Source organism: Engystomops pustulosus, chromosome 8, assembly GCF_040894005.1.
Source record: "Engystomops pustulosus chromosome 8, aEngPut4.maternal, whole genome shotgun sequence".
NCBI classification, from domain to species: Eukaryota; Metazoa; Chordata; class Amphibia; order Anura; family Leptodactylidae; genus Engystomops; species Engystomops pustulosus.
Window position 1 is genome coordinate 118,551,130 of NC_092418.1, and position 26,454 is coordinate 118,577,583.

General features: G+C 48.0%; 2 protein-coding genes across 2 annotated transcripts in view; one reads left to right on the plus strand and one right to left on the minus strand.

The window, feature by feature from the left end:
- The window catches only part of LOC140075952 (uncharacterized), a 364,396-nt gene that overhangs the window by 285,199 nt on the left and 52,743 nt on the right, over positions 1-26,454 (plus strand). The gene's annotated exons all lie outside the window — the stretch shown is intronic.
- The window catches only part of SLC11A1 (solute carrier family 11 member 1), a 123,343-nt gene that overhangs the window by 70,003 nt on the left and 26,886 nt on the right, over positions 1-26,454 (minus strand). Inside the window, exons 4-8 of the mRNA XM_072122395.1 lie at positions 24,257-24,376; positions 24,067-24,173; positions 13,551-13,621; positions 12,962-13,029; positions 12,663-12,818 (exon numbers count right to left, since the gene is read on the minus strand). Of these exons, the coding sequence (XP_071978496.1) occupies positions 12,663-12,818; positions 12,962-13,029; positions 13,551-13,621; positions 24,067-24,173; positions 24,257-24,376 (522 nt within the window). The remainder of the gene's footprint in view (positions 1-12,662; positions 12,819-12,961; positions 13,030-13,550; positions 13,622-24,066; positions 24,174-24,256; positions 24,377-26,454) is intronic.

Consider the following 26,454-nt stretch of genomic DNA (forward strand, 5'->3'; position numbering starts at 1 on the left):
CCCAACATTTATCAAAGTGTCACAGAGACTAAAAAAATGTTGTCTGGGGCTACAATTCTAAAATCTACAGTTCTGACTTACATACAAACCCACAGAACCGATCCTGTACGTAACCCGGGGACAACTCAATCCATACAACATATGACATCATTGTGGCCTCTAGTACAATATTGTAGTACAGTCATCTATAGGCTTCTGGTTCAACACTACAGCAGTCACTTCAAGCAGTAGGCAAGAGTCGGGGAGAAGTTCAATGTAGAGAGCACAGAGCACAGCAGTGTGAGGTCTGATTACACATCTCTCCAGGGATTATACATAACACTGGCTGCAGAGAGCACAGAGCACAGCAGTGTGAGGTCTGATTACACATCTCTCCAGGGATTATACATAACACTGGCTGCAGAGAGCACAGAGCACAGCAGTGTGAGGTCTGATTACACATCTCTCCAGGGACAATACATAACACTGGCTGCAGAGAGCACAGAGCACAGCAGTGTGAGGTCTGATTACACATCTCTCCAGGGACAATACATAACACTGGCTGCAGAGAGCCAGAGCACAGCAGTGTGAGGTCTGATTACACATCTCTCCAGGGACAATACATAACACTGGCTGCAGAGAGCACAGAGCACAGCAGTGTGAGGTCTGATTACACATCTCCCCAGGGACAATACATAACACTGGCTGCAGAGAGCACAGCAGTGGGAGATCTGATTACTCATCTCTCCAGGGACAGTACATAACACTGGCTGCAGAGAGCACAGAGCACAGCAGTGTGAGGTCTGATTACACATCTCTCCAGGGACAATACATAACACTGGCTGCAGAGAGCACAGAGCACAGCAGTGTGAGGTCTGATTACACATCTCTCCAGGGACAATACATAACACTGGCTGCAGAGAGCACAGAGCACAGCAGTGTGAGGACTGATTACACATCTCTCCAGGAACAATACATAACACTGGCTGCAGAGAGCACAGAGCACAGCAGTGTGAGGTCTGATTACACATCTCTCCAGGGACAATACATAACACTGGCTGCAGAGAGCACAGAGCACAGCAGTGTGAGGACTGATTACACATCTCTCCAGGGACAGTACATAACACTGGCTGCAGAGATCACAGAGCACAGCAGTGTGAGGTCTGATTACACATCTCTCCAGGGACAATACATAACACTGGCTGCAGAGAGCACAGAGCACAGCAGTGTGAGGTCTGATTACACATCTCTACAGGTACAATACATAACACTGGCTGCAGAGAGCACAGAGCACAGCAGTGTGAGGACTGATTACACATCTCTCCAGGAACAATACATAACACTGGCTGCAGAGAGCACAGAGCACAGCAGTGTGAGGTCTGATTACACATCTCTCCAGGGACAATACATAACACTGGCTGCAGAGAGCACAGAGCACAGCAGTGGGAGATCTGATTACTCATCTCTCCAGGGACAGTACATAACACTGGCTGCAGAGAGCACAGAGCACAGAGCACAGCAGTGTGAGGTCTGATTACACATCTCTCCAGGGACAATACATAACACTGGCTGCAGAGAGCATAGAGCACAGCAGTGTGAGGTCTGATTACACATCTCTCCAGGGACAATACATAACACTGGCTGCAGAGAGCACAGAGCACAGCAGTGTGAGGTCTGATTACACATCTCTCCAGGGACACTACATAACACTGGCTGCAGAGAGCACAGAGCACAGCAGTGTGAGGACTGATTACACATCTCTCCAGGAACAATACATAACACTGGCTGCAGAGAGCACAGAGCACAGCAGTGTGAGGTCTGATTACACATCTCTCCAGGGACAATACATAACACTGGCTGCAGAGAGCACAGAGCACAGCAGTGTGAGGACTGATTACACATCTCTCCAGGGACAGTACATAACACTGGCTGCACAGAGCACAGCAGTGTGAGGTCTGATTACACATCTCTCCAGGGACAATACATAACACTGGCTGCAGAGAGCACAGAGCACAGCAGTGTGAGGTCTGATTACACATCTCTACAGGTACAATACATAAAACTGGCTGCAGAGAGCACAGAGCACAGCAGTGTGAGGTCTGATTACACATCTCTCCAGGGACAGTACATAACACTGGCTGCAGAGAGCACAGAGCACAGCAGTGTGAGGTCTGATTACACATCTCTCCAGGGACAATACATAACACTGGCTGCAGAGAGCACAGAGCACAGCAGTGTGAGGACTGATTACACATCTCTCCAGGGACAGTACATAACACTGGCTGCAGAGAGCACAGAGCACAGCAGTGTGAGGTCTGATTACACATCTCTCCAGGGACAATACATAACACTGGCTGCAGAGAGCACAGAGCACAGCAGTGTGAGTTCTGATTACACATCTCTACAGGTACAATACATGTATTGGGGGGTACTGTGCTATATATACTATATACAGAGACTGGGGGTACTATGTTATATATACTATATACAGAGACTGGGGGTACTGTGCTATATATACTATATACAAAGACTGGGGGTAGTATGCTATATATACTATATACAGAGACTGGGGGTACTATGCTATATATACTATATACAGAGACTGGGGGTACTATGCTATATATACTATATACAGAGACTGGGGGTACTATACTATATATACTATATACAGAGACTGGGGGTACTATGCTATATATACTATATACAGAGACTGGGGGTACTATGCTATATATACTATATACAGAGACTGGGGGTACTATGCTATATATACTATATACAGAGACTGGGGGTACTGTGCTATATATACTATATACAAAGACTGGGGGTTGTATGCTATATATACTATATACAGAGACTGGGGGTACTATGCTATATATACTATATACAGAGACTGGGGGTACTATGCTATATATACTATATACAGAGACTGGGGGTACTATGCTATATATACTATATACAGAGACTGGGGGTACTATGCTATATATACTATATACAGAGACTGGGGGTACTGTGCTATATATACTATATACAGAGACTGGGGGTACTGTGCTATATATATTATATACAGAGACTGGGGGTACTATGCTATATATACTATATACAAAGACTGGGGGTACTATGCTATATATACTATATACAGAGACTGGGGGTACTATGCTATATATACTATATACAGAGACTGGGGGTACTATGCTATATATACTATATACAGAGACTGGGGGTTGTATGCTATATATACTATATACAAAGACTGGGGGTACTATGCTATATATACTATATACAGAGACTGGGGGTACTATGCTATATATACTATATACAGAGACTGGGGGTACTATGCTATATATACTATATACAGAGACTGGGGGTAGTATGCTATATATACTATATACAGAGACTGGGGGTACTATGCTATATATACTATATACAGAGACTGGGGGTACTGTGCTATATATACTATTTACAGAGACTGGGGGTACTATGCTATATATACTATATACAGAGACTGGAGGTACTATGCTATATATACTATATACAGAGACTGGGGGTACTATGCTATATATACTATATACAGAGACTGGGGGTACTATGCTATATATACTATATACAGAGACTGGGGGTACTATGCTATATATACTATATACAGAGACTGGGGGTACTATGCTATATATACTATATACAGAGACTGGGGGTAGTATGCTATATATACTATATACAGAGACTGGGGGTACTATGCTATATATACTATATACAGAGACTGGGGGTACTATGCTATATATACTATATACAGAGACTGGGGGTACTATGCTATATATACTATATACAGAGACTGGGGGTACTATGCTATATATACTATATACAGAGACTGGGGGTACTATGATATATATACTATATACAGAGACTGGGGGTAGTATGCTATATATACTATATACAGAGACTGGGGGTACTATGCTATATATACTATATACAGAGACTGGGGGTACTATGCTATATATACTATATACAGAGACTGGGGGTAGTATGCTATATATACTATATACAGAGACTGGGGGTACTATGCTATATATACTATATACAGAGACTGGGGGTACTATGCTATATATACTATATACAGAGACTGGGGGTACTATGCTATATATACTATATACAAAGACTGGGGGTACTATGCTATATATACTATATACAGAGACTGGGGGTACTATGCTATATATACTATATACAGAGACTGGGGGTACTATGCTATATATACTATATACAGAGACTGGGGGTAGTATGCTATATATACTATATACAGAGACTGGGGGTACTATGCTATATATACTATATACAGAGACTGGGGGTACTGTGCTATATATACTATATACAGAGACTGGGGGTACTATGCTATATATACTATATACAGAGACTGGGGGTACTATGCTATATATACTATATACAGAGACTGGGGGTAGTATGCTATATATACTATATACAGAGACTGGGGGTACTATGCTATATATACTATATACAGAGACTGGGGGTACTATGCTATATATACTATATACAGAGACTGGGGGTACTATGCTATATATACTATATACAAAAACTGGGGGTACTATGCTATATATACTATATACAGAGACTGGGGGTACTATGCTATATATACTATATACAGAGACTGGGGGTACTATGCTATATATACTATATACAGAGACTGGGGGTACTATGCTATATATACTATATACAGAGACTGGGGGTACTATGCTATATATACTATATACAGAGACTGGGGGTACTATGCTATATATACTATATACAGAGACTGGGGGTACTATGCTATATATACTATATACAGAGACTGGGGGTACTGTGCTATATATACTATATACAGAGACTGGAGGTACTATGCTATATATACTATATACAGAGACTGGGGGTACTATGCTATATATACTATATACAGAGACTGGGGTACTATGCTATATATACTATATACAGAGACTGGGGGTACTATGATATATATACTATATACAGAGACTGGGGGTACTATGCTATATATACTATATACAGAGACTGGAGGTACTATGCTATATATACTATATACAGAGACTGGGGGTACTATGCTATATATACTATATACAGAGACTGGGGGTACTATGTTATATATACTATATACAGAGACTGGGGGTACTGTGCTATATATACTATATACAAAGACTGGGGGTAGTATGCTATATATACTATATACAGAGACTGGGGGTACTATGCTATATATACTATATACAGAGACTGGGGGTACTATGCTATATATACTATATACAGAGACTGGGGGTACTATGCTATATATACTATATACAGAGACTGGGGGTACTATGCTATATATACTATATACAGAGACTGGGGGTACTATGCTATATATAATATATACAGAGACTGGGGGTACTATGCTATATATACTATATACAGAGACTGGGGGTACTATGCTATATATACTATATACAGAGACTGGGGGTACTATGCTATATATACTATATACAGAGACTGGGGGTACTATGCTATATATACTATATACAGAGACTGGGGGTACTATGCTATATATACTATATACAGAGACTGGGGGTACTGTGCTATATATACTATATACAAAGACTGGGGGTACTATGCTATATATACTATATACAGAGACTGGGGGTACTATGCTATATATACTATATACAGAGACTGGGGGTACTATGCTATATATACTATATACAGAGACTGGGGGTACTATGCTATATATACTATATACAGAGACTGGGGGTACTATGCTATATATACTATATACAGAGACTGGGGGTACTATGCTATATATACTATATACAGAGACTGGGGGTACTATGCTATATATACTATATACAGAGACTGGGGGTACTATGCTATATATAATATATACAGAGACTGGGGGTACTATGCTATATATACTATATACAGAGACTGGGGGTACTATGCTATATATACTATATACAGAGACTGGGGGTACTATGCTATATATACTATATACAGAGACTGGGGGTACTATGCTATATATACTATATACAGAGACTGGGGGTACTATGCTATATATACTATATACAGAGACTGGGGGTACTGTGCTATATATACTATATACAAAGACTGGGGGTACTATGCTATATATACTATATACAGAGACTGGGGGTACTATGCTATATATACTATATACAGAGACTGGGGGTACTATGCTATATATACTATATACAGAGACTGGGGGTACTATGCTATATATACTATATACAGAGACTGGGGGTACTATGCTATATATACTATATACAGAGACTGGGGGTACTATGCTATATATACTATATACAGAGACTGGGGGTACTATGCTATATATACTATATACAGAGACTGGGGGTAGTATGCTATATATACTATATACAGAGACTGGGGGTACTATGCTATATATACTATATACAGCTCAGCAGACAGTATCACACAGGAGGGGATTAGATACACAGCTCAGCAGACAGTATCACACATGATAGGATTAGATACACAGCTCAGCAGACAGTATCACACAGGACAGGATTAGATTCACAGCTCAGCAGACAGTATCACACAGGATAGGATTAGATACACAGCTCAGCAGACAGTATCACACAGGACAGGATTAGATTCACAGCTCAGCAGTCAGTATCACACAGGAGAGGATTAGATACACAGCTCAGCAGACAGTATCACACAGGATAGGATTAGATACACAGCTCAGCAATCAGTATCACACAGGAGAGGATTAGATACACAGCTCAGCAGACAGTATCACACAGGAGAGGATTAGATACACAGCTCAGCAGACAGTATCACACAGGATAGGATTAGATACACAGCTCAGCAGACAGTATCACACAGGAGAGGATTAGATACACAGCTCAGCAGGCAGTATCACACAGGAGAGGATTAGATACACAGCTCAGCAGACAGTATCACACAGGACAGGATTAGATTCACAGCTCAGCAGACAGTATCACACAGGACAGGATTAGATACACAGCTCAGCAGGCAGTATCACACAGGATGGGATTAGATACCAGCTCAGCAGGCAGTATCACACAGGATAGGATTAGATACACAGCCCTGCAGACAGTATCACACAGGATAGGATTAGATACACAGCTCAGCAGACAGTATCACACAGGATAGGATTAGATACACAGCTCAGCAGACAGCATCACACAGGATAGGATTAGATACACAGCTCAGCAGACAGTATCACACAGGATAGGATTAGATACACAGCTCAGCAGACAGTATCACACAGGAGGGGATTAGATACACAGCTCAGCAGACAGTATCACACATGATAGGATTAGATACACAGCTCAGCAGACAGTATCACACAGGACAGGATTAGATTCACAGCTCAGCAGACAGTATCACACAGGATAGGATTAGATACACAGCTCAGCAGACAGTATCACACAGGACAGGATTAGATTCACAGCTCAGCAGTCAGTATCACACAGGAGAGGATTAGATACACAGCTCAGCAGACAGTATCACACAGGATAGGATTAGATACACAGCTCAGCAGACAGTATCACACAGGAGGGGATTAGATACACAGCTCAGCAGACAGTATCACACATGATAGGATTAGATACACAGCTCAGCAGACAGTATCACACAGGACAGGATTAGATTCACAGCTCAGCAGACAGTATCACACAGGATAGGATTAGATACACAGCTCAGCAGACAGTATCACACAGGACAGGATTAGATTCACAGCTCAGCAGTCAGTATCACACAGGAGAGGATTAGATACACAGCTCAGCAGACAGTATCACACAGGATAGGATTAGATACACAGCTCAGCAATCAGTATCACACAGGACAGGATTAGATACACAGCTCAGCAGGCAGTATCACACAGGATAGGATTAGATACACAGCCCTGCAGACAGTATCACACAGGATAGGATTAGATACACAGCTCAGCAGACAGTATCACACAGGATAGGATTAGATACACAGCTCAGCAGACAGTATCACACAATAGGATTAGATACACAGCTCAGCAGACAGTATCACACAATAGGATTAGATACACAGCTCAGCAGACAGTATCACACAGGATAGGATTAGATACACAGCTCAGCAGACAGTATCACACAATAGGATTAGATACACAGCTCAGCAGACAGTATCACACAGGATAGGATTAGATACGCAGCTCAGCAGACAGTATCACACAATAGGATTAGATACACAGACTGTATCGCACCTATTAGCACTTTGACCCTATAGATAGTTTTATGACCTCTGTGACTTATCTGCTTCCAGTGATGAATGATGTTACAGAACAGGAAAGTGTCAAAATAAATCACGAAAAAGGGAAATGCAAAATAATCCGAGGCTCAGGACTTCCCCCTCCCCCTCCTCTGGATACAGACGACCCCTAGTTACAGACGCGTCCCCTGATACACAGCTCTTCTTACAAGATACTTACAGAATTCCCCAGATTTACTGTTACACTTCCTATAATCCAGCACATATACAGGTACAGGAGTACAGACAGTCCCCTACTTAAGAACACCTGACTTACAGACGACCCCTAGTTACAGACGCACCTCTGGATGTTGGTAATTTCCTGTACTTTATCCTTAGGCTACAATAATCAGCTGTAACAGTTATCACAGGCGTCTACAATGAAGATTTATTGTTACTCCTGGTTCTTATGACGACCCAACATTTATCAAAGTGTCACAGAGACTAAAAAAATGTTGTCTGGGGCTACAATTCTAAAATCTACAGTTCTGACTTACATACAAACCCACAGAACCGATCCTGTACGTAACCCGGGGACAACTCAATCCATACAACATATGACATCATTGTGGCCTCTAGTACAATATTGTAGTACAGTCATCTATAGGCTTCTGGTTCAACACTACAGCAGTCACTTCAAGCAGTAGGCAAGAGTCGGGGAGAAGTTCAATGTAGAGAGCACAGAGCACAGCAGTGTGAGGTCTGATTACACATCTCTCCAGGGATTATATATAACACTGGCTGCAGAGAGCACAGAGCACAGCAGTGTGAGGTCTGATTACACATCTCTCCAGGGACAATACATAACACTGGCTGCAGAGAGCACAGAGCACAGCAGTGTGAGGTCTGATTACACATCTCTCCAGGGATTATACATAACACTGGCTGCAGAGAGCACAGAGCACAGCAGTGTGAGGACTGATTACACATCTCTCCAGGGATTATACATAACACTGGCTGCAGAGAGCACAGAGCACAGCAGTGTGAGGTCTGATTACACATCTCTCCAGGGACAATACATAACACTGACTGCAGAGAGCACAGAGCACAGCAGTGTGAGGTCTGATTACACATCTCTCCAGGAGCAATACATAACACTGGCTGCACAGAGCACAGCAGTGTGAGGTCTGATTACACATCTCTCCAGGGACAATACATAACACTGGCTGCAGAGAGCACAGAGCACAGCAGTGTGAGGTCTGATTACACATCTCTCCAGGGATTATACATAACACTGGCTGCAGAGAGCGCAGAGCACAGCAGTGTGAGGTCTGATTACACATCTCTCCAGGGACAATACATAACACTGGCTGCAGAGAGCACAGAGCACAGCAGTGTGAGGTCTGATTACACATCTCTCCAGGGACAATACATAACACTGACTGCAGAGAGCACAGAGCACAGCAGTGTGAGGTCTGATTACACATCTCTCCAGGGACAATACATAACACTGGCTGCAGAGAGCACAGAGCACAGCAGTGTGAGGTCTGATTACACATCTCTCCAGGGACAATACATAACACTGGCTGAAGAGAGCACAGAGCACAGCAGTGTGAGGTCTGATTACACATCTCTCCAGGGACAATACATAGCACTGACTGCAGAGAGCACAGAGCACAGCAGTGTGAGGTCTGATTACACATCTCTCCAGGGACAATACATAACACTGGCTGCAGAGAGCCAGAGCACAGCAGTGTGAGGTCTGATTACACATCTCTCCAGGGACAATACATAACACTGGCTGCAGAGAGCACAGAGCACAGCAGTGTGAGGTCTGATTACACATCTCTCCAGGGACAATACATAACACTGGCTGCAGAGAGCCAGAGCACAGCAGTGTGAGGTCTGATTACACATCTCTCCAGGGACAATACATAACACTGGCTGCAGAGAGCACAGAGCACAGCAGTGTGAGGTCTGATTACACATCTCCCCAGGGACAATACATAACACTGGCTGCAGAGAGCACAGCAGTGGGAGATCTGATTACTCATCTCTCCAGGGACAGTACATAACACTGGCTTCAGAGAGCACAGAGCACAGCAGTGTGAGGTCTGATTACACATCTCTCCAGGGACAATACATAACACTGGCTGCAGAGAGCACAGAGCACAGCAGTGTGAGGTCTGATTACACATCTCTCCAGGGACAATACATAACACTGGCTGCAGAGAGCACAGAGCACAGCAGTGTGAGGACTGATTACACATCTCTCCAGGAACAATACATAACACTGGCTGCAGAGAGCACAGAGCACAGCAGTGTGAGGTCTGATTACACATCTCTCCAGGGACAATACATAACACTGGCTGCAGAGAGCACAGAGCACAGCAGTGTGAGGACTGATTACACATCTCTCCAGGGACAGTACATAACACTGACTGCAGAGATCACAGAGCACAGCAGTGTGAGGTCTGATTACACATCTCTCCAGGTACAATACATAACACTGGCTGCAGAGAGCACAGAGCACAGCAGTGTGAGGTCTGATTACACATCTCTACAGGTACAATACATAACACTGGCTGCAGAGAGCACAGAGCACAGCAGTGTGAGGACTGATTACACATCTCTCCAGGAACAATACATAACACTGGCTGCAGAGAGCACAGAGCACCGCAGTGTGAGGTCTGATTACACATCTCTCCAGGGACAATACATAACACTGGCTGCAGAGAGCACAGAGCACAGCAGTGGGAGATCTGATTACTCATCTCTCCAGGGACAGTACATAACACTGGCTGCAGAGAGCACAGAGCACAGCAGTGTGAGGTCTGATTACACATCTCTCCAGGGACAATACATAACACTGGCTGCAGAGAGCACAGAGCACAGCAGTGTGAGGTCTGATTACACATCTCTACAGGTACAATACATAAAACTGGCTGCAGAGAGCACAGAGCACAGCAGTGTGAGGTCTGATTACACATCTCTCCAGGGACAGTACATAACACTGGCTGCAGAGAGCACAGAGCACAGCAGTGTGAGGTCTGATTACTCATCTCTCCAGGGACAGTACATAACACTGGCTGCAGAGAGCACAGAGCACAGCAGTGTGAGGTCTGATTACACATCTCTCCAGGGACAATACATAACACTGGCTGCAGAGAGCACAGAGCACAGCAGTGTGAGGTCTGATTACACATCTCTCCAGGGACAATACATAACACTGGCTGCAGAGAGCACAGAGCACAGCAGTGGGAGATCTGATTACTCATCTCTCCAGGGACAGTACATAACACTGGCTGCAGAGAGCACAGAGCACAGCAGTGTGAGGTCTGATTACACATCTCTCCAGGGACAATACATAACACTGGCTGCAGAGAGCACAGAGCACAGCAGTGTGAGGTCTGATTACACATCTCTCCAGGGACAATACATAACACTGGCTGCAGAGAGCACAGAGCACAGCAGTGTGAGGTCTGATTACACATCTCTCCAGGGACACTACATAACACTGGCTGCAGAGAGCACAGAGCACAGCAGTGTGAGGACTGATTACACATCTCTCCAGGAACAATACATAACACTGGCTGCAGAGAGCACAGAGCACAGCAGTGTGAGGTCTGATTACACATCTCTCCAGGGACAATACATAACACTGGCTGCAGAGAGCACAGAGCACAGCAGTGTGAGGACTGATTACACATCTCTCCAGGGACAGTACATAACACTGGCTGCAGAGAGCACAGAGCACAGCAGTGTGAGGTCTGATTACACATCTCTCCAGGGACAATACATAACACTGGCTGCAGAGAGCACAGAGCACAGCAGTGTGAGGTCTGATTACACATCTCTCCAGGTACAATACATAAAACTGGCTGCAGAGAGCACAGAGCACAGCAGTGTGAGGTCTGATTACACATCTCTCCAGGGACAGTACATAACACTGGCTGCAGAGAGCACAGAGCACAGCAGTGTGAGGTGTGATTACACATCTCTCCAGGGACAATACATAACACTGGCTGCAGAGAGCACAGAGCACAGCAGTGTGAGGTCTGATTACACATCTCTCCGGGGACAATGCATAACACAGGCTGCAGAGAGCACAGAGCACAGCAGTGTGAGGTCTGATCACACATCTCTCCAGGGACAATACATAACACTGGCTGCAGAGAGCACAGCAGTGTGAGGTCTGATTACACATCTCTCCAGGGACAATACATAACACTGGCTGCAGAGAGCACAGACCACAGCAGTGTGAGGTCTGATTACACATCTCTCCAGGGACAATACATAACACAGGCTGCAGAGAGCACAGAGCACAGCAGGGAGAGGACATTTATCACAGTTATGCTGGGACAATACATAACACTGGCTGCAGTCTATATGGTCACACCTGCTGATAGGTTCCCTCTATGACAGATGCATACAGATATTACCTTGACGAGTGAGGAGTGCAGGTAGATGTTGTGCGGCATGATGATGGCTCCAATGATTCCCACAGCTTGGAGTAATTCGGGAGAGCCACAGCCGGAGCAGTAAGGATAGAACATCCCCTTTATCACTTCCTTCTGGTCTGGATGCACCACAACGTACTGCGACCCGGGAGAGACAGCGTTACCATAGAGCAGGGGCAGGACGTGTCCAAAGCCCCAAAAACTGCTTCTATCACCTATCCAGGATCAGGAGAATAAACTGGCTGACACAAGAGGAAAATAGCTGACACTACCCCTCTCACCTCATAGCCAAAAGTCACCGCCATTATAGTGATGAGCAATGCAAAGAAGGCTTCCAGCTTCCGGAGACCTGGAATAATCAAGGAGACAGAAGGGGTTAACGGGGATCCTGGGGGAGCGGGGGGGGATTATTATATATTTATAATTATTATATACAGGCAGTCCCCGGGTTACATACAAGTTAGGGTCCGGAGGTTTGTTCTTAAGTTGATTTTGTATGTAGGTCGGAACTGTATATTTTATAATTGTAGATCCAGATAAAAAAAAAATTAATTCTCCCATTTACAAAAATTTTTTTGCACCAGTAACAATTGGATTTTCTAAAATTTTTTGCTGTAATGGGACCAAGGATTATCAATAAAGCTTCATTACAGACACCTTACAGCTGATCATTGCAGTCTGGGGCTATAGTAACATCCAGAGAGGTCACCAGAGGTCACAGGGGGCAGAGGGGTCCGTCTGTAACTAGGGACAGTCAGTAACTAGGGGTCGTCTGTAAGTCAGGTGTCCTTAAGTAGGGAACCGCCTGTATGTAGAATTATTATATGACATGTAAGTCACATGACATGCGTTATATAGGCGCCATCTCACCGTATTTGTCCAGGAAGAGGAAGAATATTGTATCAATGATGGTGATGAGGACCCCACCCCATAGAGGAATCCTGCAAGACACCAGAGACATCACATATAACACACTGTCCCCCAATTATAAGGGGGCCCCAATCATAAGACCCAAACCCGGGGCTCCAGAACTGTTCTAGCCCCAGTGCACCCATTATAGTATCCAGAAGACCCCATAACAGCCCCGGACCCCATAACAGCCCCAGACCCCATAACAGCCCCGGACCCCATAACAGCCTCGGACCCCATAACAGCCCCAGACCCCATAACAGCCCCAGACCCCATAACAGCCCCAGACCCCATAACAGCCCCGGACCCCATAACAACCCCAGACCCCATAACAGCCCCAGACCCCATAACAGCCCCAGACCCCATAACAGCCCCAGACCCCATAACAGCCCCAGACCCCATAACAGCCCCGGTCCCCATAACAGCCCCGGACCCCATAACAGCCCCAGACCCCATAACAGCCCCGGACCCCATAACAGCCCCGGACCCCATAACAGCCCCAGACTCCATAACAGCCCCGGTCTATCTATGTACAGCCCCAGACTCCATAACAGCTCCGGACCCCATAACAGCTCCGGACCCCATAACAGCCCCGGACCCCATAACAGCCCCGGACCCCATAACAGCCCCGGACCCCATAACAGCCCCGGACCCCATAACAGCCCCGGACCCCATAACAGCACCAGACCCCATAACAGCACCAGACCCCATAACAGCCCCGGACCCCATAACAGCCCCGGAGCCCATAACAGCCCCGAACCCCATAACAGCCCCGGACCCCATAACAGCACCAGACCCCATAACAGCCCCGGACCCCATAACAGCTCCGGACCCCATAACAGCCCCGGACCCCATAACAGCCCCAGACCCCATAACAGCCCCAGACCCCATAACAGCCCCAGACCCCATAACAGCCCCAGACCCCATAACAGCCCCGGACCCCATAACAGCCCCGGATCCCATAACAGCCCCGGACCCCATAACATCCCCGGAGCCCATAACAGCCCCGGACCCCATAACAGCCCCGGACCCCATAACAGCCCCGGACCCCATAACAGCCCCGGACCCCATAACAGCCCCGGACCCCATAACAGCCCCGGACTCCATAACAGCCCCGGACCCCATAACAGCCCCGGACCCCATAACAGCCCCGGACTCCATAACAGCCCCGGACCCCATAACAGCCCCGGAGCCCATAACAGCCCCGGACCCCATAACAACCCCAGACCCCATAACAGCCCCAGACCCCATAACAGCCCCAGACCCCATAACAGCCCCAGACCCCATAACAGCCCCAGACCCCATAACAGCCCCGGTCCCCATAACAGCCCCAGACCCCATAACAGCCCCGGACCCCATAACAGCCCCGGACCCCATAACAGCCCCGGACCCCATAACAGCCCCGGACCCCATAACAGCCCCGGTCCCCATAACAGCCCCGGACCCCATAACAGCCCCGGACCCCATAACAGCCCCGGACCCCATAACAGCCCCGGTCCCCATAACAGCCCCGGACCCCATAACAGCCCCAGAGCCCATAACAACCCCGGTCTATCTATGTACAGCCCCAGACTCCATAACAGCTCCGGACCCCATAACAGCTCCGGACCCCATAACAGCCCCGGACCCCATAACAGCCCCGGACCCCATAACAGCCCCGGACCCCATAACAGCCCCGGACCCCATAACAGCCCCGGACCCCATAACAGCCCCGGACCCCATAACAGCCCCGGACCCCATAACAGCCCCGGACCCCATAACAGCCCCGGAGCACATAACAGCCCCGGACCCCATAACAGCCCCGGAGCACATAACAGCCCCGGACCCCATAACAGCCCCGGACCCCATAACAGCCCCCGGACCCCATAACAGCCCCAGACCCCATAACAGCCCCCGGACCCCATAACAGCCCCCGGACCCCATAACAGCCCCCGGACCCCATAACAGCCCCAGACCCCATAACATCCCCGGAGCCCATAACAGCCCCGGACCCCATAACAGCCCCGGACCCCATAACAGCCCCGGACCCCATAACAGCCCCGGTCCCCATAACAGCCCCGGACCCCATAACAGCCCCAGAGCCCATAACAACCCCGGTCTATCTATGTACAGCCCCAGACTCCATAACAGCTCCGGACCCCATAACAGCTCCGGACCCCATAACAGCTCCGGACCCCATAACAGCTCCGGACCCCATAACAGCTCCGGACCCCATAACAGCCCCGGACCCCATAACAGCCCCGGACCCCATAACAGCCCCGGACCCCATAACAGCCCCGGACCCCATAACAGCCCCGGACTCCATAACATCCCCGGAGCACATAACAGCCCCGGAGCACATAACAGCCCCGGAGCACATAACAGCCCCCGGACCCCATAACAGCCCCAGACCCCATAACAGCCCCCGGACCCCATAACAGCCCCCGGACCCCATAACAGCCCTGGACCCCATAACAGCCCCAGACCCCATAACATCCCCGGAGCCCATAACAGCCCCGGACCCCATAACAGCCCCGGACCCCATAACAGCCCCGGAGCCCATAACAGCCCCGGAGCCCATAACAGCCCCGGACCCCATAACAGCCCCAGACCCCATAACAGCCCCGGACTCCATAACATCCCCGGAGCCCATAACAGCCCCGGACCCCATAACAGCCCCGGACCCCATAACAGCCCCGGACCCCATAACAGCCCCAGTCTATCTATGTACAGCCCCAGTCTATCTATGTACAGCCCCAGTCTATCTATGTACAGCCCCAGTCTATCTATGTACAGCCCCAGTCTATCTATGTACAGCCCCAGTCTATCTATGTACAGCCCCAGTCTATCTATGTACAGCCCCAGTCTATCTATGTACAGCCCCGGTCTATCCATGTACAGCCCCAGTCTATCTATGTACAGCCCCGGTCTATCTATGTACAGCCCCGGTCTATCTATGTACAGCCCCGGTCTATCTATGTACAGCCCCTGTCTATCTATGTACAGCCCCGGTCTATCTATGTACAGCCCCGGTCTATCTATGTACAGCCCCGGTCTATCTATGTACAGCCCCAGTCTATCTATGTACAGCCCCGGTCTATCTATGTACAGCCCCGGTCTATCTATGTACAGCCCCGGTCTATCTATGTACAGCCCCTGTCTATCTATGTACAGCCCCGGTCTATCTATGTACAGCCCCAGTCTATCTATGTACAGCCCCAGTCTATCTATGTACAGCCAGTATATCTATGTACAGCCCCAGTCTATCTATGTACAGCCCCGGTCTATCTATGTACAGCCCCGGACCCCATAACAGCCCCAGTCTATCTATGTACAGCCCCGGTCTATCCATGTACAGCCCCAGTCTATCTATGTACAGCCCCGGTCTATCTATGTACAGCCCCGGTCTATCTATGTACAGCCCCTGTCTATCTATGTACAGCCCCAGTCTATCTATGTACAGCCCCGGTCTATCTATGTACAGCCCCGGTCTATCTATGTACAGCCCCTGTCTATCTATGTACAGCCCCTGTCTATCTATGTACAGCCCCTGTCTATCTATGTACAGCCCCGGTCTATCTATGTACAGCCCCGGTCTATCTATGTACAGCCCCAGTCTATCTATGTACAGCCCCGGTCTATCTATGTACAGCCCCGGTCTATCTATGTACAGCCCCGGTCTATCTATGTACAGCCCCGGTCTATCTATGTACAGCCCCGGTCTATCTATGTACAGCCCCGGTCTATCTATGTACAGCCCCAGTCTATCTATGTACAGCCCCGGTCTATCTATGTACAGCCCCGGTCTATCTATGTACAGCCCCGGTCTATCTATGTACAGCCCCGGTCTATCTATGTACAGCCCCGGTCTATCTATGTACAGCCCCAGTCTATCTATGTACAGCCCCAGTCTATCTATGTACAGCCCCAGTCTATCTATGTACAGCCCCAGTCTATCTATGTACAGCCAGTATATCTATGTACAGCCAGTATATCTATGTACAGCCCCAGTCTATCTATGTACAGCCCCGGTCTATCTATGTACAGCCCCGGACCCCATAACAGCCCCAGTCTATCTATGTACAGCCCCGGTCTATCCATGTACAGCCCCAGTCTATCTATGTACAGCCCCGGTCTATCTATGTACAGCCCCGGTCTATCTATGTACAGCCCCTGTCTATCTATGTACAGCCCCAGTCTATCTATGTACAGCCCCAGTCTATCTATGTACAGCCCCAGTCTATCTATGTACAGCCCCAGTCTATCTATGTACAGCCAGTATATCTATGTACAGCCAGTATATCTATGTACAGCCCCAGTCTATCTATGTACAGCCCCGGTCTATCTATGTACAGCCCCGGACCCCATAACAGCCCCAGTCTATCTATGTACAGCCCCGGTCTATCCATGTACAGCCCCAGTCTATCTATGTACAGCCCCGGTCTATCTATGTACAGCCCCGGTCTATCTATGTACAGCCCCTGTCTATCTATGTACAGCCCCTGTCTATCTATGTACAGCCCCTGTCTATCTATGTACAGCCCCTGTCTATCTATGTACAGCCCCAGTCTATCTATGTACAGCCCCAGTCTATCTATGTACAGCCCCAGTCTATCTATGTACAGCCCCGGTCTATCTATGTACAGCCCCGGTCTATCTATGTACAGCCCCTGTCTATCTATGTACAGCCCCTGTCTATCTATGTACAGCCCCTGTCTATCTATGTACAGCCCCTGTCTATCTATGTACAGCCCCAGTCTATCTATGTACAGCCCCAGTCTATCTATGTACAGCCCCAGTCTATCTATGTACAGCCCCAGTCTATCTATGTACAGCCCCAGTCTATCTATGTACAGCCCCGGTCTATCTATGTACAGCCCCGGTCTATCTATGTACAGCCCCGGTCTATCTATGTACAGCCCCGGTCTATCTATGTACAGCCCCGGTCTATCTATGTACAGCCCCGGTCTATCTATGTACAGCCCCGGTCTATCTATGTACAGCCCCAGTCTATCTATGTACAGCCCCAGTCTATCTATGTACAGCCCCGGTCTATCTATGTACAGCCCCGGTCTATCTATGTACAGCCCCGGTCTATCTATGTACAGCCCCGGTCTATCTATGTACAGCCCCGGTCTATCTATGTACAGCCCCGGTCTATCTATGTACAGCCCCAGTCTATCTATGTACAGCCCCAGTCTATCTATGTACAGCCCCGGTCTATCTATGTACAGCCCCGGACCCCATAACAGCCCCAGTCTATCTATGTACAGCCCCAGTCTATCTATGTACAGCCCCAGTCTATCTATGTACAGCCCCAGTCTATCTATGTACAGCCCCAGTCTATCTATGTACAGCCCCAGTCTATCTATGTACAGCCCCAGTCTATCTATGTACAGCCCCAGTCTATCTATGTACAGCCCCAGTCTATCTATGTACAGCCCCGGTCTATCTATGTACAGCCCCGGTCTATCTATGTACAGCCCCAGTCTATCTATGTACAGCCCCGGTCTATCTATGTACAGCCCCGGTCTATCTATGTACAGCCCCGGTCTATCTATGTACAGCCCCAGTGTATCTATGTACAGCCCCAGTCTATCTATGTACAGCCCCGGTCTATCTATGTACAGCCCCAGTCTATCTATGTACAGCCCCGGTCTATCTATGTACAGCCCCGGTCTATCTATGTACAGCCCCGGTCTATCTATGTACAGCCCCAGTCTATCTATGTACAGCCCCAGTCTATCTATGTACAGCCAGTATATCTATGTACAGCCCCAGTCTATCTATGTACAGCCCCGGTCTATCTATGTACAGCCCCGGACCCCATAACAGCCCCAGTCTATCTATGTACAGCCCCGGTCTATCCATGTACAGCCCCGGTCTATCCATGTACAGCCCCAGTCTATCTATGTACAGCCCCGGTCTATCTATGTACAGCCCCGGTCTATCTATGTACAGCCCCGGTCTATCTATGTACAGCCCCGGTCTATCTATGTACAGCCCCAGTCTATCTATGTACAGCCCCGGTCTATCTATGTACAGCCCCGGTCTATCTATGTACAGCCTTAGTCTATCTATGTACAGCCCCAGTCTATCTATGTACAGCCCCAGTCTATCTATGTACAGCCCCGGTCTATCTATGTACAGCCCCGGTCTATCTATGTACAGCCCCGGTCTATCTATGTACAGCCCCAGTCTATCTATGTACAGCCCCGGTCTATCTATGTACAGCCCCGGTCTATCTATGTACAGCCCCGGTCTATCTATGTACAGCCCCGGTCTATCTATGTACAGCCCCAGTCTATCTATGTACAGCCCCGGTCTATCTATGTACAGCCCCGGTCTATCTATGTACAGCCCCGGTCTATCTATGTACAGCCCCGGTCTATCTATGTACAGCCCCGGTCTATCTATGTACAGCCCCGGTCTATCTATGTACAGCCCCGGTCTATCTATGTACAGCCCCGGTCTATCTATGTACAGCCCCGGTCTATCTATGTACAGCCCCGGTCTATCTATGTACAGCCCCGGTCTATCTATGTACAGCCCCGGTCTATCTATGTACAGCCCCGGTCTATCTATGTACAGCCCCGGTCTATCTATGTACAGCCCCTGTCTATCTATGTACAGCCCCGGTCTATCTATGTACAGCCCCGGTCTATCTATGTACAGCCCCAGTCTATCTATGTACAGCCCCAGTCTATCTATGTACAGCCAGTATATCTATGTACAGCCCCAGTCTATCTATGTACAGCCCCGGTCTATCTATGTACAGCCCCGGACCCCATAACAGCCCCAGTCTATCTATGTACAGCCCCGGTCTATCCATGTACAGCCCCAGTCTATCTATGTACAGCCCCGGTCTATCTATGTACAGCCCCGGTCTATCTATGTACAGCCCCGGTCTATCTATGTACAGCCCCGGTCTATCTATGTACAGCCCCGGTCTATCTATGTACAGCCCCGGTCTATCTATGTACAGCCCCGGTCTATCTATGTACAGCCCCAGTCTATCTATGTACAGCCCCAGTCTATCTATGTACAGCCCCGGTCTATCTATGTACAGCCCCGGTCTATCTATGTACAGCCCCGGTCTATCTATGTACAGCCCCGGTCTATCTATGTACAGCCCCGGTCTATCTATGTACAGCCCCGGTCTATCTATGTACAGCCCCGGTCTATCTATGTACAGCCCCGGTCTATCTATGTACAGCCCCGGTCTATCTATGTACAGCCCCAGTCTATCTATGTACAGCCCCGGTCTATCTATGTACAGCCCCGGTCTATCTATGTACAGCCCCGGTCTATCTATGTACAGCCCCAGTCTATCTATGTACAGCCCCAGTCTATCTATGTACAGCCCCGGTCTATCTATGTACAGCCCCGGACCCCATAACAGCCCCAGTCTATCTATGTACAGCCCCGGTCTATCTATGTACAGCCCCGGTCTATCTATGTACAGCCCCAGTCTATCTATGTACAGCCCCAGTCTATCTATGTACAGCCCCAGTCTATCTATGTACAGCCCCAGTCTATCTATGTACAGCCCCAGTCTATCTATGTACAGCCCCAGTCTATCTATGTACAGCCCCGGTCTATCTATGTACAGCCCCGGTCTATCTATGTACAGCCCCGGTCTATCTATGTACAGCCCCGGTCTATCTATGTACAGCCCCGGTCTATCTATGTACAGCCCCAGTCTATCTATGTACAGCCCCGGTCTATCTATGTACAGCCCCGGTCTATCTATGTACAGCCCCAGTCTATCTATGTACAGCCCCGGTCTATCTATGTACAGCCCCAGTCTATCTATGTACAGCCCCAGTCTATCTATGTACAGCCCCAGTCTATCTATGTACAGCCCCGGTCTATCTATGTACAGCCCCAGTCTATCTATGTACAGCCCCAGTCTATCTATGTACAGCCCCGGTCTATCTATGTACAGCCCCGGTCTATCTATGTACAGCCCCTGTCTATCTATGTACAGCCCCGGTCTATCTATGTACAGCCCCGGTCTATCTATGTACAGCCCCAGTCTATCTATGTACAGCCCCAGTCTATCTATGTACAGCCCCGGTCTATCTATGTACAGCCAGTATATCTATGTACAGCCCCAGTCTATCTATGTACAGCCCCAGTCTATCTATGTACAGCCCCTGTCTATCTATGTACAGCCCCGGTCTATCTATGTACAGCCCCGGTCTATCTATGTACAGCCCCAGTCTATCTATGTACAGCCCCAGTCTATCTATGTACAGCCCCGGTCTATCTATGTACAGCCCCGGTCTATCTATGTACAGCCCCGGTCTATCTATGTACAGCCCCGGTCTATCTATGTACAGCCCCGGACCCCATAACAGCCCCAGTCTATCTATGTACAGCCCCGGTCTATCCATGTACAGCCCCAGTCTATCTATGTACAGCCCCGGTCTATCTATGTACAGCCCCGGTCTATCTATGTACAGCCCCGGTCTATCTATGTACAGCCCCGGTCTATCTATGTACAGCCCCGGTCTATCTATGTACAGCCCCGGTCTATCTATGTACAGCCCCGGTCTATCTATGTACAGCCCCGGTCTATCTATGTACAGCCCCAGTCTATCTATGTACAGCCCCAGTCTATCTATGTACAGCCCCGGTCTATCTATGTACAGCCCCGGTCTATCTATGTACAGCCCCGGTCTATCTATGTACAGCCCCGGTCTATCTATGTACAGCCCCAGTCTATCTATGTACAGCCCCAGTCTATCTATGTACAGCCCCGGTCTATCTATGTACAGCCCCAGTCTATCTATGTACAGCCCCGGTCTATCTATGTACAGCCCCGGACCCCATAACAGCCCCAGTCTATCTATGTACAGCCCCGGTCTATCCATGTACAGCCCCAGTCTATCTATGTACAGCCCCGGTCTATCTATGTACAGCCCCTGTCTATCTATGTACAGCCCCTGTCTATCTATGTACAGCCCCAGTCTATCTATGTACAGCCCCGGTCTATCTATGTACAGCCCCGGTCTATCTATGTACAGCCCCGGTCTATCTATGTACAGCCCCAGTCTATCTATGTACAGCCCCAGTCTATCTATGTACAGCCCCGGTCTATCTATGTACAGCCCCGGTCTATCTATGTACAGCCCCGGTCTATCTATGTACAGCCCCGGTCTATCTATGTACAGCCCCAGTCTATCTATGTACAGCCCCGGTCTATCTATGTACAGCCCCAGTCTATCTATGTACAGCCCCGGTCTATCTATGTACAGCCCCGGTCTATCTATGTACAGCCCCGGTCTATCTATGTACAGCCCCGGTCTATCTATGTACAGCCCCGGTCTATCTATGTACAGCCCCAGTCTATCTATGTACAGCCCCAGTCTATCTATGTACAGCCCCAGTCTATCTATGTACAGCCCCGGTCTATCTATGTACAGCCCCAGTCTATCTATGTACAGCCCCGGTCTATCTATGTACAGCCCCAGTCTATCTATGTACAGCCCCGGTCTATCTATGTACAGCCCCAGTCTATCTATGTACAGCCCCAGTCTATCTATGTACAGCCCCGGTCTATCTATGTACAGCCCCAGTCTATCTATCTATGTACAGCCCCAGTCTATCTATGTACAGCCCCAGTCTATCTATGTACAGCCCCGGTCTATCTATGTACAGCCCCAGTCTATCTATGTACAGCCCCGGTCTATCTATGTACAGCCCCAGTCTATCTATGTACAGCCCCAGTCTATCTATGTACAGCCCCGGTCTATCTATGTACAGCCCCAGTCTATCTATCTATGTACAGCCCCAGTCTATCTATGTACAGCCCCAGTCTATCTATGTACAGCCCCGGTCTATCTATGTACAGCCCCAGTCTATCTATGTACAGCCCCGGTCTATCTATGTACAGCCCCGGTCTATCTATGTACAGCCCCGGTCTATCTATGTACAGCCCCAGTCTATCTATGTACAGCCCCAGTCTATCTATGTACAGCCCCAGTCTATCTATGTACAGCCCCGGTCTATCTATGTACAGCCCCAGTCTATCTATGTACAGCCCCGGTCTATCTATGTACAGCCCCAGTCTATCTATGTACAGCCCCAGTCTATCTATGTACAGCCCCGGTCTATCTATGTACAGCCCCAGTCTATCTATGTACAGCCCCAGTCTATCTATGTACAGCCCCGGTCTATCTATGTACAGCCCCAGTCTATCTATGTACAGCCCCAGTCTATCTATGTACAGCCCCGGTCTATCTATGTACAGCCCCAGTCTATCTATGTACAGCCCCAGTCTATCTATGTACAGCCCCGGACCCCATAACAGCCCCAGTCTATGTACAGCCCCGGTCTATCTATGTACAGCCCCGGACCCCATAACAGCCCCGGTCTATCTATGTACAGCCCCGGTCTATCTATGTACAGCCCCGGTCTATCTATGTACAGCCCCGGACCCCATAACAGCCCCAGTCTATCTATGTACAGCCAGTATATCCTGGGCTCTCACCGTCCCGCTGACAGCAGGCTGAAGGCGATGGCGGTACCGATGACTTCCTGCATATCGGACCCAATAATCGCTATTTCCACTAATATCCAGAGCAGCCAGCGAGGAGCCTGAGGAAAGACGTAGAGAACATTGGGAGATTTCTTATCGCAGCTTTAGGTGTGAATAGAGAAGAGACATCAGGTTCCCTTACCTTTGGGTAGTAAGAATGGCAAATCTGCGCCAGATCCCTCCCGGTGACCACGCCGAGCCGTATGGCCAAACGCTGGCACACAAGACCGAGGAAGGTGGCACCGAGCAGAACCCACAAGAGCTGGAAGACACAGGCTCCATTATAGCAGAGATTAAAGGATTCTGGATTATCTGTGTATAACAGGCAGATGCCAGATTACCCTAAAATCCACGGATTATCTGTATATAACAGGCAGATGCCGGATTACCCTGAGATCTCTGGATTATCTGTATATAACAGGCAGATGCCAGATTACCCTGAGATCCACGGATTATCTGTCTATAACAGGCAGATGCCAAATTACCCTGAGATCCCTGGATTATCTGTATATAACAGGCACATGCCAGATTACCCTGAGATCCACGGATTATCTGTATATAACAGGCAGATGCCAGATTACCCTGAGATCCACGGATTATCTGTATATAACAGGCAGATGCCGGATTACCCTGAGATCTCTGGATTATCTGTATATAACAGGCAGATGCCAGATTACCCTGAGATCCACGGATTATCTGTCTATAACAGGCAGATGCCAGATTACCCTGAGATCCCTGGATTATCTGTCTATAACAGGCAGATGCCAGATTACCCTGAGATCCACGGATTATCTGTATATAACAGGCAGATGCCGGATTACCCTGAGATCCCTGGATTATCTGTCTATAACAAGCAGATGCCAGATTACCCTGAGATCCCTGGATTATCTGTCTATAACAGGCAGATGCCGGATTACCCTGAGATCCCCGGATTATCTGTCTATAACAGGCACATGCCAGATTACCCTGAGATCCCTGAATTATCTGTATATAACAGGCAGATGCCGGATTACCCTGAGATCCCTGGATTATCTGTATATAACAGGCAGATGCCAGATTACCCTGAGATCCCTGAATTATCTGTCTATAACAGGCACATGCCAGATTACCCTGAGATCCCCGGATTATCTGTATATAACAGGCAGATGCCAGATTACCCTGAGATCCCTGGATTATCTGTATATAACAGGCAGATGCCGGATTACCCTGAGATCCCTGGATTATCTGTATATAACAGGCAGATGTCGGATTACCCTGAGATCCCTGGATTATCTGTGTATAACAGACACATGCCAGATTACCCTGAGATCCCCGGATTATCTGTCTATAACAAGCAGATGCCAGATTACCCTGAGATCCCTGGATTATCTGTATATAACAGGCAGATGCCAGATTACCCTGAGATCCACGAATTATCTGTATATAACAGGCAGATGCCGGATTACCCTGAGATCCCTGGATTATCTGTATATAACAGGCAGATGCCGGATTACCCTGAGATCCCCGGATTATCTGTCTATAACAGGCACATGCCAGATTACCCTGAGATCCCCGGATTATCTGTATATAACAGGCAGATGCCAGATTACCCTGAGATCCCTGGATTATCTGTATATAACAGGCAGATGCCGGATTACCCTGAGATCCCTGGATTATCTGTATATAACAGGCAGATGCCAGATTACCCTGAGATCCCTGGATTATCTGTATATAACAGGCAGATGCCGGATTACCCTGAGATCCATGGATTATCTGTCTATAACAGGCAGATGCCGGATTACCCTGAGATCCCTGGATTATCTGTATATAACAGGCAGATGCCGGATTACCCTGAGATCCCTGGATTATCTGTATATAACAGGCAAATGCCGGATTACCCTGAGATCCCTGGATTATCTGTATATAACAGGCAGATTATCGGATTATCGGATTATCTGTATATAACAGGCAGATGCCGGATTACCCTGAGATCCACGGATTATCTGTATATAACAGGCAGATGCCGGGTTACCCTGAGATCCCTGGATTATCTGTATATAACAGGCAGATGTATATCTGTCTATAACAGGCAGATGCCAGATTACCCTGAGATCCCTGGATTATCTGTATATAACAGGCAGATGCCAGATTACCCTGAGATCCCTGGATTATCTGTATATAACAGGCAGATGTCGGATTACCCTGAGATCCACGGATTATCTGTCTATAACAGGCAGATGCCAGATTACCCTGAGATCCCTGGATTATCTGTATATAACAGGCAGATGCCGGATTACCCTGAGATCCCTGGATTATCTGTATATAACAGGCAGATTATCTGATTATCTGATTATCTGTATA